Raw genomic sequence first — 16,488 nt, forward strand, 5'->3', positions numbered from 1 at the left:
CAATCGCTCCACTTCAACGCTACATATCTCTTGACTAATTTTAACTTTCTAAATATAAACGATTGACTGAATTAAAGTCGAAACTTCATTTTTTTTTATATAAATATCCATTATCTGTTGACTTATAAGCAAGTAAAGTGGAAAGATCAATCAATATGATAATAGAATTAAAAATTACAAGATAATCGCTTATCAATATTGTGATTTAGGAATTCGAGATGAATTGACTCTTGATCCCACTTGAAAATCCGCATAAATATCAAGGTATATTATTTCAGATTCAATTTTTTTTTCTATATTAGTGCAGCGAGCAAACATTAAATCACGAAATGGTTTCATTTTTTCATTTTAAACGTAAGTAGATAAACGCGATTATAAAAACATGTCCAAAGATACTTCAGCGCTAATAATTGGTGAAGGTAATTATTTGATTCATACTTTTCTAAAACGCATAAATTAAAACAATTGTAAATAAAATTTGCGTATTTATATTATTTAATACATCACCCTAACCATTTTATTTGTTTTTTTCGTATCGATGATCCTTTAGTCTATTTTCTAGATACTGAGATGTCTGCCCTATGTAAACAGCATCACAATCGGGTACTTCAAATACAACTTCTTCTGTTTTTGAGCGTTTTAGATTTTAATTTAGTGGGAAATATGTTTTCTTTCAATGCTTTTTCAATCTAAATTCAGGATCTGTTAGTTGGATAAATCGATTAGGAATACGTGAATTGAAGTTTAAATATATTGACTAAATCTACTAATTTTTTTTGTCGTATAGAATTAAAATTATATAAAAAAATTAGTAGAATACGATACGGAAATGTCACAATTTTGGTCAGTATTAGTCACAAACGAAAACTTTGAAATCCCACCCTAAAGTGCAAGACTCCTCGTCAGGCGTGGCCTATACGACCCTTTTAAAACCCCCAACCAATCGAACGGCGAATTTCGGCTTAAGTCAAAAGGGATTCATACACATGCAGGTACTTTGAAAGATACCCCAAGTTTTTCAAACATCAGTTACAATTTTTATCGACTGCGGTGTGTAGGTGTGCAAATTTTCGAACCACGGTGTTTCTTGATGGACATGTTTAATTCTAATGTGCAAAGTGTTGATATCCGGAACGTTGATACGCATAATATGCATTTGAAACCCCAATCACCCACTTCTTCCAGTAAGTATTAATTTTAACTACAATTCAAAAAACTACCCAATCAGATATATGACGTTTTTTTTTACTTTTCCCTTTTTCCTGCGTCTTTCTTTGAATTATGATTATCTCGACGGTTCAATTGAACTTTAATTGGAATGGAAATTCATTTAGACCCCTAATAATAACTTTTATTGTCTTTAGAAAATTTTCAATTTGAAAAAAACGATATAGATGGTTCGTAAATACTTTGTCTTTGCACAACTTTCAAAAAAAACTTTCTGCATCTCTATTGGTACCAGAACAAACCGTGTGTATCTGCAGACATATGACTAGAAGATCAAAAACGATGGAAGGATGAATCATAGAAGGGAAAAAGTCCAAGAGGCAGATCTCCGACCAGATGAGTAGGTCGAACAGAACCCTTAATAAATATGAGACTGCATCATGCCGAAAATATTGCAGAGGATAAGCAAACAAGGAAACAACTTGAATCGAATATAAATGGTGTCCTTTGGAGGATAATGGAAAGTGGAGAGATTTCTATTGATGCCTAAATGTTATAAAAAAGAAATTTAAAGCGTTTAGTAGCGAGTGTTTCCTCCTCTGGTAGTTGCAAACAGCGATGGTATGCTTTGGATTACATTCCATGGAAAACTGTCCCATTCCTGTACCGATACACCACGAAGATCCCTAGAATTTCTTATTGTTCAATGAGATTCGAGTCTGGATTGTAAACAGACCAAAATACGCGACTCCAATCCATTATTGTTGTGCAAAATTAAATCTGACAATACGGTGTTTACAAGAACCTAACCTAACCTAACTTATGTTTACATTTCTTACTTCTTGCATTATTTCTAGCTGTTGTAGTCCTGAATCAGATCTTTTACAGCTATTGCTAAGCTTATACAGTCTTTTTTTCATCAGTAAGCAATGCTTCACTCAAATGACTGTCACTTTTTTCTGATTAATCGAAATGTCGTGACATTTGACACATAGTTTTTTGAAAGTCGGTACTTCGTAAACGTCATATCGATTTGATAATGATAGCGCCATCTGTGTGTCAGTCACTCGATTTATTGAGTGAATTTGTTTCTTTTTGGGTAAATTATGTTTATTTTATAAACTTTTTGGGTGGGTTTTATCCACTTGTTTATTAGCTGAAAGGAAATGCGTACACTTGAATCGGTGTGGTGGAATTTAAAAGAACAATTAGTAAAACGGAAGTTGATAGATCCGTGAAAGAATTAGGAACTGCCTCCTTCAGTACGTATAATAGAACCAAAAAGGACAATTTCCTGCTGTTCTAATAAATAATATTGGTGTAACTGATGAAAACAAAACTATATACACAAGGGATGTTGAATTGAATCAGGGGGTAGATAATTCATTGAACTCTTATATTACACTGTTGTAATTTTTTTTATTTAATAGAATCCTTATAATATACGAGGTGTAAAGGAAAAGGAAGTTAATTAGACGTACAGGATTATTTCGAATGAAATTAATGAATAATTCTACATAATGGAGTCATTTAAAATTCATTTCGTCTATAATAGGATGCCACAAATCTACATAGTGATATTTTAAACGTAGATCTTTACTCAAAAGTTAAGTATTTGATAATCCCTTATAGGATATTCCGATAGGCCCAATATAGACCAAGACTTGGGCCAAGTACGTACAACTCTGGTCCTAATCAGGCTTGGGTGAATATGGGATGGAAGTTACCCAGGCTTGGGCCATTATGGGTTAGCCAAGGTCGGATTTCCTAGCGTTGACACAAGCTAAGGTCCGTCGTTGCAAGTCTGTGGGCAGATACAGACATTGATCATTGTTGGAAACAATTTTTTAATAGATTTAGAAAGTTTGTTGCTACGACGTTGGTTTATTTCCACGAAACTTAATGCTAAAACTTAATTTCGTCGTATAGAATCTCGGGCAGCTCGCCATTGGTCAATAATGACCTAACCTAACCACCTTTTCTCCTCATAATTACATCTCAATCTTTTAAATCAATTTTTCCGCCGTCCAATTTCCATCTAATCGATACTTTTTACCGTCGCAAAAATCCTTAAATGGTTGTCAATATTATAACAAAATCGAAAATTCCACGGAATCAATTTTCGGTATAATGTTGTACAAATTGGTAGTCTCCAATCAGATAATGATAATTCCTTTTTTTCCAGGTAGAATTTTGGATATACCTTGCAAAGTATGCGGAGACTTTTCTTCCGGAAAACATTACAATATTTTCGCTTGCGATGGATGTGCGGGATTTTTCAAAAGATCTATTAGAAGAAACAGACAATACGTTTGCAAAGCTAAAGAAGAAGGAAGTTGCGTTATAGATAAAACCCATAGGAATCAATGCCGGGCGTGCAGATTACAGAAATGTCAAGAAGCCGGAATGAATAAAGATGGTGAGCCTATTTATTCAATTCCAAAAGTACAATCAATATTCAAACAAATTAAACTAAAAGAGGTTGTCGCTCAATCTCTTGCGAAGTCTTTCAACGCTTCGGCGCCCTAACTTCGACTTGTCTCTAGTTGTTTTGACCATTCCGTCGTCATTCATTCGTTCTATGTCTTCGTTCCACTTTCTATTTCTTTCCCAATATCCGTTTACGTTTTCAATTTTACAGGTTTTTCCAATATCAACGCTTCTATCCCTGACCTTGTAGGTTCCGGATTTGATCTCGATTTCGATATATTTGATTCGGAAGATTGTAAACCGAGTTTCCTGCTGCTTTTGCCGCTTGGTTTCTTCGACATCGCCGTATCCTGATATTTGATGTATAATTTCATCATCTACAACCAGTTTGCATCTGATAGATGTTTTCCAGGTGGCCACGCATTTCGTTTTTGCTGCAGATATCTTCATCCTCTTCGTCGTCCCAAAGAGGGTTCATAGGTCCTGCCAGCTCCTTGTCCAAGGTAAAAAAAAAAAAAAACAGTAACAAGCTCACAGAACCGAAACTCTTCCTCGGACAAGGACAAAACTTTGCATTCTTGAAATTCTCATAAAAATACAGATTCCAAATAAATTCCAATCGATAAATTAGCTTCGATTTGTTCTCACAGGATACAGAAATGATTACAAAAAGTGCAGTTCATATTTTCAAGTTCGTTCAAAGGTTTTTGTTGATTTTATTGAAATCTGTAGCTGTATTTACTTTTTTCGAGATATACTATTTTATTTTGCAACCACTGTGACTATTACTCAACTAAAATGTTTTGTAAGGACTCGTTAATAACCTAATCAGGTAAATCCGCAACCTGATAGGCTAAAGATCAGTATAACCTCACGAAAACCTTATTAGGATAACCTTATATGGTCCTGATCAGAGCTAATTCATCAAATTCTTATCAGGATTATAAGATCCTTGCTAGGTTTCAATCAGGATTACTTAACTTAAGGATTGACCTGGACTGTTCTAATCATGATTACCTTATCTAATGAAGGGTTATCCTGATGCGGTGCTAGCGTGGACCTCGTCAGGTTTTTCCTAGTAAGGTTAAACTTTATTTAAATTTGATAAGGTTGTTTCGAAGAAATGAGGAAAATATTCTAGTCTGGAACTTGCCTTTTGTAGAGTACACCACGATGTTGTAGCGGTGCGATTGATCTCACCATCAGGTTCCTGGAACAGTCTTCGTGAAAGTGACAAGAGTTTTGGCACTTTTTGCTCTACATAGAGCTCTCGAAAAAAATCGAATCACTTCGATACACGATGCTCGTTAAACCGGAAGCCTCTTTCAATGAAAAGTATTTTTCGTGGCCTAGCTCGAAATGAACTAACACGGACAAAGTTTTTTGAAACCATATATAATAATCAGACTTAAATGTTTTAAATTACAAAATCAATGTCATTTTACAACCCTTCTGCATTAAATACATCTTGAGACAATCGACGTTGCCAACAGTACATAAGAATTAGTCAAATCTTTTGTCTACTCGTAACGATTTTCGTATTATTGAATCTACATGACTTTACAATCAAGTACCACTTAAATTGAAGCGTAAAATAATAAGAAATAACAGTTTGATCTTGTTTTATCGAGAAACAATTAAAAAAAGTTTCTAGTAAGTGTAGTATTAATTCTACCCTCTCGAACCAGATGCTACTATTTGTTTCAATCAATTTATTATTATTTAAGGACGTTTTGTATGAATCTGGTAATTGCTTGGGTAATTTTTACGTCCAAAGGTTCATAAACACGATTTTTTTTTGGTATATTTGTTAGTTTCTTTATCAACCCTTATCTGATAAACTACCTTCCTTTCAGTGTGAATTTTTTACATTATAAATAATAACTAGGGGTGTGTTATGGTGATTAAAACTATGAAGAAACTACCACGCAATTGTTTGATGAAGCCGAAGTGATTTAGACAAAATCCTAGACGACAGTTCTCCTGGAGTTTCAAAAAACGATGAAGAAGACATTGCTAGCGAAAACAGGGCCTCAAAAAAATTTGGAAAGGGAAAATCGGAATGTGAGGAAGAGTTTTAGCACGATTAGGAATCTGCTAAGGATATGTATGGCAGAAAAGTATCTAGGTGTCGAAGGAAGTTCGTCCTGCTAGCCCTAGGAACTATAATATGGTAAAGATTATGGAATTTGTTGTATTTTTTTGAAGATTTTGCTTGAAATATTACATTGGACAAACACCAAACAACAAAAGGAATCGAAACGAAAAGTAGCGGTGTTGAAAATGGTAGAAGTTATTAATAAAAGAGTTAACTCCATAAAACTTTTTCCCACCATTCATACATCCAATTTTTCCTTTATTTTGACGCCTTGAAAGTTTATTCACGCTTCCATAAAATCCAGTTTCTCTTAATCTGTCTCTGTAGAAGTTTTCCAAAGCAGATTCTTAGATTTATCGATCTGAGTTGCTATCTTTGGATCCGTGAGTCTTCGATCACGTTTATCTTCAGTGGATGAGGTTTTTTATCATCAAAGTTCACGGTACGTTCATTCTACGGCAGAGGTACTGTTACTTTTGACAAAAGAAAGATTCAAGCACGAATTTCAACCGATAGCACTTTGGTTTTATCAATTTGAAGACTTACAAATCTTAATTTGAAAGAAAGAAACTATGAAGCATGAATTACAGCACGTTCTTGTGCATCACAGGGACTAAACTGCAATCATGAACATCGAAAAATATCCGCCGGTACTTTCGGGTACGAAATAAACAAATGAGGGACACTATTCTTTTTGGTTTGTAAAACACCGTTTCGATCTTGACAATATGGAAGAAAAATTTGATAAAACGTATTATTTTGTAATTAAATTAACGATTTAATGATGCGGGTTTGTTGTGCACTCATCAGTCATACCACGATCAACGTCAACCGACGAAGACTTTTGTGTGGAACGCTCAATTTAAAAATGAACTTGCGACGACCAAAATCGAAATGTCAAAATACTTACCGACCGAGATGAGTTGGTAAACTATCCAAAGAAGTTTTTAAATTCGATGGATTACCACTTCTTTATGAAGAACGTCGTCATAGAGGCCACAATTTTGTAAAGGAAGATCCAAGTTTCGATTCCACGGATCCTTTTAATGGAAAAATGTTTCATACGAAGCATTTCCTTATTAAACCACTTGGAATTCAATATTCGTAGTTTAGATAAGACAAGGTCAGTCGGGTCAGCTGGTGAATGGTTTTTCTTGACAAAACCGCTGGTGTAATCGACGAATATAAATCTTAAGCATTATAAAACCTCTCGTATGTGACAGCAGATGCTCTAAATACTTTTTTTTTATTTCTATCTCTATTATCCTTAAAAGACCTTTTAGTGAATTTAATATTTGTTGTTACAGCCGTGCAGCACGAGAGGGGACCTCGAAACTCGACTTTGCGACGACAACAAATGTCAAATTTCTTCAATGAAGCTAGAGAGAGAATGATGCCATCACCACCTGTCAGCGCTTTAAATCTGGCCATGCCCAAACCTTCAACTCCACCCGTTTTTGAGGGTCCTTTCGGATTTATTGCGCCCGCCGGGTTTCTTTGTAATACTTTAGTCAGTTTTCCACGGGTAAATATCATTTTTTTTTCATATTATATCCCGATGATCTTACGGTTTTTATTTTTCATATCAAAATGTCACAATTTAACTTTAAAGTTCGTCCAAAACACTCACGCCTTCAAAAAATATTTTTCTTGCTTTAAATTTGTGTAAATAAGATCGATCTGTTCGAAAATTACGATGGAAAAATGTTTTTTAAAAGAGAAACTTATTTTCAAACATTTTTCATTGACTTTAAGTAGAAAATTAGGTATTGTGAGCGAAGAACACGATGAGAGGTTCCACCAAGACATTTCTTCAATGGAGAAGCGGTATCGAGGAAAAAGGTGATTTAGAAAATATCTTCCGGTACTCAAATATTCACGAGAATTATAAAATTTGTCATTGAATATAGAATTTGAAATGTTATTCGAGGTTAAAGGTAAAAAAAAAATGTTGACGGTGCCTTGTAGATTTTCACAATTTTCAGCAAAACGGTGAGTTTTATCATAAAAATACCTCAGACAAAAATTGTAGATCATAAAATTCTCTACAAAAAACGTATCAATATTTTTTTTCCTACGAGTCACTATTTCTGAGATATAATGACTCAAAAAGTTCGTAAAATACAATTTGAACAAATTTTATTCAAGGTCAAAAGTTTTTTACAATTTTTAGCAAAACGGTGAGTTTTATCATAAAAATACTTCAGACAAAAATTGTAGATCATAAAATTATCTACAAAAAACGTATCGACACTTTTTTTCCTACGAGCCACTATTTCTAAGATATAATGACTCAAAAAGTTAGTAAAATACAATTTGAACAAATTTTATTCAAGGTCAAAAGTTTTTCGCAATTTTTAGCAAAATGGTGATCTTCATCATAAAAATACCTCAGACAAAAATTGTAGATCATAAAATTCTCTACAAAAAACGTATGAATACTTTTTTTCCTACGAGCCACTATTTCTGAGATATAATGACTTAAAAAGTTCGTAAAATACAATTTGAACAAATTTTATTCAAGGTCAAAAGTTTTTCGCAATTTTTAGCAAAATGGTGAGTTTTATCATAAAAATACCTCAGACAAAAATTGTATATCATAAAATTATCTATAAAAAACGTATTAATACTTTTTTTTTCCTACGAGCCACTATTTCTAAGATATAATGACTCAAAAAGTTAGTAAAATACAATTTAAACAAATTTTATTCAAGGTCAAAAGTTTTTCGCAATTTTTAGCAAAACGGTGAGTTTTATCATAAAAATACCTCAGACAAAAATTGTAGATCATAAAATTCTCTACAAAAAACGTATGAATACTTTTTTTCCTACGAGCCACTATTTCTGAGATATAATGACTCAAAAAGTTTTTCATTGACTTTAAGTAGAAAATGCACCAGTTGGCATCACTGCAAATGATAATTTCGTTAATTTTCATTTCACTCGTTTATTGAAGTATTTCCACCCAATATTCACTCGAAATAATACACAAAACCTTTTAACAACGTACTTAGTCCCTGAATTCTTAGCCTAACATATAAAAAAAGGTCGTAGATAAAATAAACTGTGATTATTTTTCAATATAATCTGTCTTCAATCTCAAACACTCACTAAAGCTTCTAGAGTCAAAATTTTTATACTTTGGCTCTTTAATTTCATCTTTACTGTTAAATATATTTCTCTAATAATTCGAATTTTAGTTTTACGAGAAAAAAAATAATCAAACGGTGCCAGATCAGAGCAATATGATGAGTGTTGAATCTAACAAATCTCATTCATGTACAGTAGTTCGTTCGTTGATCCTCCCGGCAAAAATCTCAAAATTTGTGTTTTTGTTAATCCTGCTTGAGTCAAAAATTTTATGACGGTGCAAAACTCATGTTGAGACCTTTTCCAAAACAAAAACTTTTCGAAAAGCTTGTTGAGACTTATCAGTAACGCGAAATTTTTGCGAACACATTCTATTTACTAGATGTACGAGGTTTGGCTATTAAATAACGAGACTGTCCGCCTAGAGGGCGTCCTAAACGTTGGGTATCTAGATATTTTGTCTATACACGTTCCAAAACACGTTTCCGTCACTATGTCAACCATGTCAATCTCAAATTGAAAAGAATTATCCGATTGAATGCTATAAATTGTTACAAAAGGCCTATGGGGACAATTCTCTATCTCGTACGCGTGTTTTTGAGTGGTTTGAGTTCTTTGAGAAAGCACTGAAGATGACCGGCGCCCAGGTCGTTCTGAGATTGTTTCAACTCCAAAAACAGTGACCAAAATCAACCGAATTGTGCGTCAAATCGTCGAATAAGTATCCAGATGATTACCAAGATGGTAAACGCCACTAGAAAAATTTTACACGAGGAACTATACACGACAAAAGTTAGTGCCAAAAAATTTGACTTCTGACCAAAATCTCTGCTTTGAAAGGGATCCGATTTGAGTCGATGAAAGCGGTAGAGCAGAGCTTTTCCAAAGAAGACTTCCGGCACTGCTTCGATCAATGGAAAAAACGTATGGAAAGGTACATGGCGAAGGGAGGGTATTATGTTGTTACGTTATTCAATAGCCGGATCTCTGAACCCTCTGTATTCGTAAATACAAATACAAATAAATGTATATTTATTAATATTTATATTCTTTCCAGTTTCCGTTTCCTCTACGACCAATATCACCACCGACGGTAACGAATTCTTCAGTAGTTTGTGAAGCAGCAGCCAGATTATTGTTCATGAATATACAATGGACGAGGACTCTTCCGTCATTCACATCCCTATCACTATCTGACCAATTACTCCTTTTGGAAGAAAGCTGGAGGGAGTTATTTGTATTAGGAGCGTCACAATTCCTTCCTTTGACTTATCTGCCACATTTAATTCCCCCTTCGTTCGAAACTAGTACAAACTTTCTCCAAAGGGTACAAGAGTTTCAAGATATACTGGTAAACATCCGACAATTCCAAATAGATCCTCAAGAATATTCTTGTTTGAAGGCAACAATTTTGTTTAAAACAAATTTTGATAAACCTTGTACTAAATTATTAAACGAACCGTCGAAAATAGCTGCCATTCAAGACGAAACTCAACTAACTTTAAACAAATATATTACCAGCACGCATCCTGGACAACCTTTGAGATTCGGCAAACTCCTATTGCTCCTTCCAACTTTGAAAAAAGTCACAGGGGAAACGATAGAAGAACTATTTTTTAGAAAATCCATCGGGAATATACCGATACAGAGAATTTTAAGCGACATGTACAAATCTCAAACAAATATGTGATATCTGTTGAAATATACACTTTACACGATGTTGCTACAAAGCTGCGTGGTTATAAAAGTGTACAAACACTGATATATTACCTGCCTGATGAGTGTACAAACACGTTGAAAGTTGGATCCTGGTTTTCAAAATTATTTTGAACGTTAAGGTTAAACTGATCCTACTCACAATTTGATTTGAAGTTTTATAAACCTCAAACCGATAAGAAGTTTCTTGAAAGTCATGCACTCCCATCGGGATTTTCTTCGAGTAAAATTAGGTACTGTGAGCGACGAACACGATGAGAGGTTCCACCAAGACATTTCTTCAATGGAGAGGCGGTATCGAGGAAAAAGGTGATTTAGAAAATATCTTCCGGTACTCAAATATTCACGAGAATTATAAAATTTGTCATTGAACATAGAATTTGAAATGTTATTCAAGGTTAAAGGTAAAAAAAATGTTGACGGTGCCTTGTAGATTTCACAATTTTCAGCAAAACGGTGAGTTTTATCATAAAAATAATTCTGACAAAAATTGTAGATCATAAAATTATCTACAAAAAACGTATTAATACTTTTTTTCCTACGAGCCACTATTTCTGAGATATAATGACTCAAAAAGTTAGTAAAATACAATTTGAACAAATTTTATTCAAGGTCAAAAGTTTTTCGCAATTTTTAGCAAAATGGTGAGTTTTATCATAAAAATACCTCAGACAAAAATTGTTTATCATAAAATTATCTATAAAAAACGTATTAATACTTTTTTTCCTACGAGCCACTATTTCTGAGATATAATGACTCAAAAAGTTAGTAAAATACAATTTAAACAAATTTTATTCAAATTCAAAAGTTTTTCGCAATTTTTAGCAAAATGGTGAGTTTTATGATAAAAATACCTCAGACAAAAATTGTAGATCATAAAATTATCTACAAAAAACGTATGGACACTTTTTTTTCTACGAGCCACTATTTCTGAGATATAATGACTCAAAAAGTTAGTAAAATACAATTTAAACAAATTTTATTCAAGATCAAAAGTTTTTCGCAATTTTTAGCAAAATGGTGAGTTTTATCATAAAAATACCTCAGACAAAAATTGTATATCATAAAATTATCTATAAAAAACGTATTAATACTTTTTTTTTCCTACGAGCCACTATTTCTAAGATATAATGACTCAAAAAGTTAGTAAAATACAATTTAAACAAATTTTATTCAAGGTCAAAAGTTTTTCGCAATTTTTAGCAAAATGGTGAGTTTTATCATAAAAATACCTCAGACAAAAATTGTATATCATAAAATTATCTATAAAAAACGTATCAATACTTTTTTTCCTACGAGCCACTATTTCTGAGATATAATGACTCAAAAAGTTAGTAAAATACAATTTAAACAAATTTTATTCAAGATCAAAAGTTTTTCGCAATTTTTAGCAAAATGGTGAGTTTTATCATAAAAATACCTCAGACAAAAATTGTATATCATAAAATTATCTATAAAAAACGTATTAATACTTTTTTTTTCCTACGAGCCACTATTTCTAAGATATAATGACTCAAAAAGTTAGTAAAATACAATTTAAACAAATTTTATTCAAGGTCAAAAGTTTTTCGCAATTTTTAGCAAAATGGTGAGTTTTATCATAAAAATACCTCAGACAAAAATTATAGATCATAAAATTCTCTACAAAAAACGTATCGACACTTTTTTTCCTACGAGCCACTATTTCTAAGATATAATGACTTAAAAAGTTCGTAAAATACAATTTGAACAAATTTTATTCAAGGTCAAAAGTTTTTCGCAATTTTTAGCAAAATGGTGAGTTTTATCATAAAAATACCTCAGACAAAAATTATAGATCATAAAATTCTCTACAAAAAACGTATCGACACTTTTTTTTCCTACGAGCCACTATTTCTAAGATATAATGACTTAAAAAGTTCGTAAAATACAATTTGAACAAATTTTATTCAAGGTCAAAAGTTTTTCGCAATTTTTAGCAAAATGGTGAGTTTTATCATAAAAATACCTCAGACAAAAATTGTATATCATAAAATTATCTATAAAAAACGTATTAATACTTTTTTGCCTACGAGCCACTATTTCTGAGATATAATGACTCAAAAAGTTAGTAAAATACAATTTAAACAAATTTTATTCAAGGTCAAAAGTTTTTCGCAATTTTTAGCAAAACGGTGAGTTTTATCATAAAAATACTTCAAATGAAAATTGTAGATCATAAAATTATCTACAAAAAACGTACCAATACTTTTTTTTCTACAAGGCACTGTTTCTGAGATATAGTAATGCAAAAAGTTGTAAAACTCGTATTTAATGGTTTCTCCTAAATATTTTCAGCAGTAAACTTTTCTTACAACATTGAAATGAAACTAAAACAAAATATAAACAGTTTTCATCATTGACTTCTGATCGTGATTGGTGTAAACACACAGTCCGTTTTGGACCCAACAGTGTTGAAACACCTTCAAAACGAAACTGTTTATATGAACAGTTCGTGTTTTGTTATTGTTCTGTTCTCTTGGTGGAAATACGTCATAATATACATATATAAATAGGAATTGATATGATTGTCACTTGTCGAAATATTATGTTGTGCGAGGAAGGTTCCAGAAGTGGTTTTGTATCACTGTAATCAAACGCGGCAACCATATTGCCCACAGCTTTCTCAAGACCAAATTTTTATTAAATATGCGATGTACTGCACTTTTTGAAATGCCTACTATGTCTGGTAGCTCGCGCACTTTCAGTCGACCATCATCCAGTAGTTTTTAGTAGATTTTTTTCAACATTTCTGGAGTCGTCACCTCATTTGGTCGATCATTGTACTGTTGGTCTTCGCGGGGCGTACGGTCTCGTTTAAACTTCGCTACCCAATATTTTATTGTTGATAAAGAAGGATCAGTCTCACCAGAGTAGAATCTACTTCTTTTTCATTGTGTTTGAGGTAAAGCCTTTCAATTAAAACACATAGCAATGGCCAGAGTTTTCTATGTTTACAATTTCAATGAAAACTTTCACTATTGACGGCTGACAGATACTAAACGACATGGCGTCTTAAAACTTGTGACATATGATGTATAGGTTAAGTACCGTCAAATACGATGGGTATTTTTCAAGTAATTACCGCCATCTGTAAGTCAGACCAGGTACTTCTGGGATAATCCTCGTAATTTAGTACTGTGATGTATATATAGATTTTTAGAGAGTTTTATATCGTCAAACTAATAGTTTGCTGGTCAATAGCTTTATTGTACATAGAAGAGAATATTTTTTCATGATTTTAGATATAAATTCTGAGAATTTGTATAAAAAACATTTGTTATATAATTTGTAAAAGAAATGATGTGTAATATATGATTTATTTTTGTTCTTTGTTTTTTTTTATAACCCAGTTTTTACTATTTTGCTTTTTTGGAATGAATTTAATGAAAAAAATTGAACTAGATTTCTTAAACTACAGGGTTATTCTAAATGACGGACCAATTTTTGAAAATTCTTATTTAATAATGTACAAACGCTACATAAATAAAGTGTGGGCAGGCGGTGATGGTTCCAGAAGCGGCCGCTAGAGTTCCCGCGACAATAGGCCGCCATTTTCTGTCACCGCCAGTTATAAGATGGCGACTGTGAAGCACGAGGTATTCTGGGTTATTGAATTCGCAAGAAATGAGACGCAAATTGTAGTGCAGCGGGCATTTCGTGCTGATTTTGGTATTAAACCGCCAACTAGAAAAAGCATTACTCGTTGGTTTAATCAATTTAAAGAAACTAGAACTGTGTGTAAAGGCAAAAGCACAGGCCGACCGCGTGTCTCAGAAGATGATGTTAGATGGATAGAAGACAGTTTTGATCGCAGCCCAAGCTAATAGAGAACTTGGAATACTCCAAAAAACTGTATGGAAAGTTCTGAGACGGCGTTTGCAGTACAAGCCCTACAGTTTAGAACTCGTGCAGGCTCTCAAACCTAATGACAAAGAGAAGCGACTCGAATGTACTAGAAATGATGGAGGATGACACACACACACACACACACACACACACACACACAGATATTTGCCGTGCAACGGCTGGAGGTCAAATTAAACACTTTATTGTAGTTCCTTTTTCAAGTTGTTTGATTCTACTACAAGTTCATCCCATGAACTTTTTATCATTTCAACATCACTAACAAACTTTTTGATGTGGTCGCTTGCATCAGGAAGACAGAGCTTAGGACTTATCCCACGTTCATCCCAAAAAAACCGACGCCTGCAGGTGGAACAGTATTTGCCTTCTTTGGAGCCGTTTCTTCGTTTTCAATACTTTGTTTTGACTGTTATTTTGCTTATGGTATGAAATGATGGACCCACGTTTCATTCATGGTGCAAAAATCCGGCTCTATGTTTGTAAAACATTGTTGGAAACTTTGATGACGCCTTTTAATCGCGGTAGATATTTGAGGTTAAGATTGATGACGTCCTTTACGTTGTATAGTTTGAGGTTAAGTAGAAGAACAGCTGATTTCGTTAAGTTGAAATTGGAGGCGTATAACTTTGAAATTAGAATTGAGTGCACGAAAATATTAGAGCGGTCGTGACAGGTGTTAAAATTTGTGGTTGGATGAATTTGTTTTCAATATTTTGAGCCCGTTTATTCAATTTTTAAATAAATTTTACATTTAAACGGACAGGAAACGTGATTTTCTGTTATATATTTCGCATTTTAGGGACAAAAAACAATATTTTGACGAAGTATTTTCCATATTTTGAGGTTATTTATCGATTTTTTCCAGTTACTTTGTTAATTTTACATTGAAAATTTCAAAAAAAGCTTCTTTTCTAAAGAAGGGCGTATGCACTTTCCTCAAATGATTTTCTATTTGAAATTTTCTGGTTTTCCTGGAGCTTTACGTAAGCTTTCCAAAATCACTTTGCAAATTGCATAAGTACTTTTCGAAAAAGATCTTAGATTATATTATCTATCTGTTAACAAGTTTCGGATATCGTAGAAAAAACTATGTACAAACCTCGAGGGGAAAATGCGCTACCCACGACATTCGTCGAACGTACATTTTGTATCCAATAAAACTAAATAACAATATACTATAATAGGGGATTTTTAATTTAATAAATACTTGAATATTCTGTTAAATTCGTAGAAAAAAAATAGTTTAAAAAATATTATTATACAAAAAAACGTTAATAAGCACATTCATCACAAGATCTTCAGCAGATGGAATCAATGTTCGTTTGGCAACATCGCATTTTGTACCACGAGCCGCCCCTGGTACTCCTCTCACCAAAATTTTCAGTTTCTAGGTCGCGATTACGAGAAATTTTAAAGTAGTTGATGAATATTTTTTATCTTATTCCGATTTAATATTCTCACCGCACACAATATTCAGTTGATTCTATTTCTAGGGCTCTCGACAATTTCGCGAGCTCTTCAAATTTGATTTACACGGAAACGGGTCCGAGCGACGAGCCCGCATCGAATCTATAACAAAATTTAATTCCCATGGGACCTGGTTACCTCCATCTTAAACTCTATACAAATGCAATCCACAAGTTATTTTTTTTTTAAATAGTTATAGGAATAAAATATTTTCGTAGTAGGTATAATTTTTTATCTATAAACTAAGACTAAGGTCTTTTGAAAGGTTGTGATCCAGGTTTTTACATAAGAAGACTTCATTGTGTGTTCTCATTGAGTTGAGAAGATTTGATGCAGTTCCATACTAGCTTTGACTCAATTTTATAATAGTCAAGTTCTTGCAGAGCTTATCTGCCATCTTATAGGACGAATATCTTTGATTGACGGTAGTTACGAGCTGCGCATTTAAGAATAGTGTTTCCCCATGGAAAATAGAAGTTTATCAGCCCATTTGGATAGGGAGCTTGGTTCCTGGACCAGATATTTGTACATTTTCCATTTTTAAGTCATCAGTCATCATTGCTGCCGATTTTAGAATGCTAATTGTCCTGGTCCTGTAAATTTTTGATAGGAGGAAGGTTTGTTGGAGTTGGTCC

The 16,488-nt window shown here is 33.2% G+C and overlaps 1 protein-coding gene across 2 annotated transcripts; it reads left to right on the top strand.

The window, feature by feature from the left end:
- Positions 1 to 319: 319 nt before the first annotated feature.
- Positions 320 to 13,846, top strand: LOC130897915 (nuclear receptor subfamily 2 group E member 1). 2 transcript variants are annotated; one of them, XM_057806899.1, is made up of 4 exons: positions 320 to 419; positions 3,353 to 3,586; positions 7,003 to 7,220; positions 9,843 to 13,846. In XM_057806899.1, exons 1-4 carry the CDS (start codon positions 383 to 385, stop codon positions 10,473 to 10,475), a joined length of 1,122 nt encoding a protein of 373 aa, XP_057662882.1. In that variant the 5' UTR covers positions 320 to 382; the 3' UTR covers positions 10,476 to 13,846. The 2 variants fall into 2 exon arrangements, with proteins under 2 accessions (XP_057662882.1, XP_057662883.1); XM_057806900.1 differs by having other exon boundaries at positions 326 to 354.
- Positions 13,847 to 16,488: the final 2,642 nt, after the last annotated feature.

This window comes from Diorhabda carinulata, chromosome 9 (assembly GCF_026250575.1).
Source record: "Diorhabda carinulata isolate Delta chromosome 9, icDioCari1.1, whole genome shotgun sequence".
Taxonomy (NCBI): Eukaryota; Metazoa; Arthropoda; class Insecta; order Coleoptera; family Chrysomelidae; genus Diorhabda; species Diorhabda carinulata.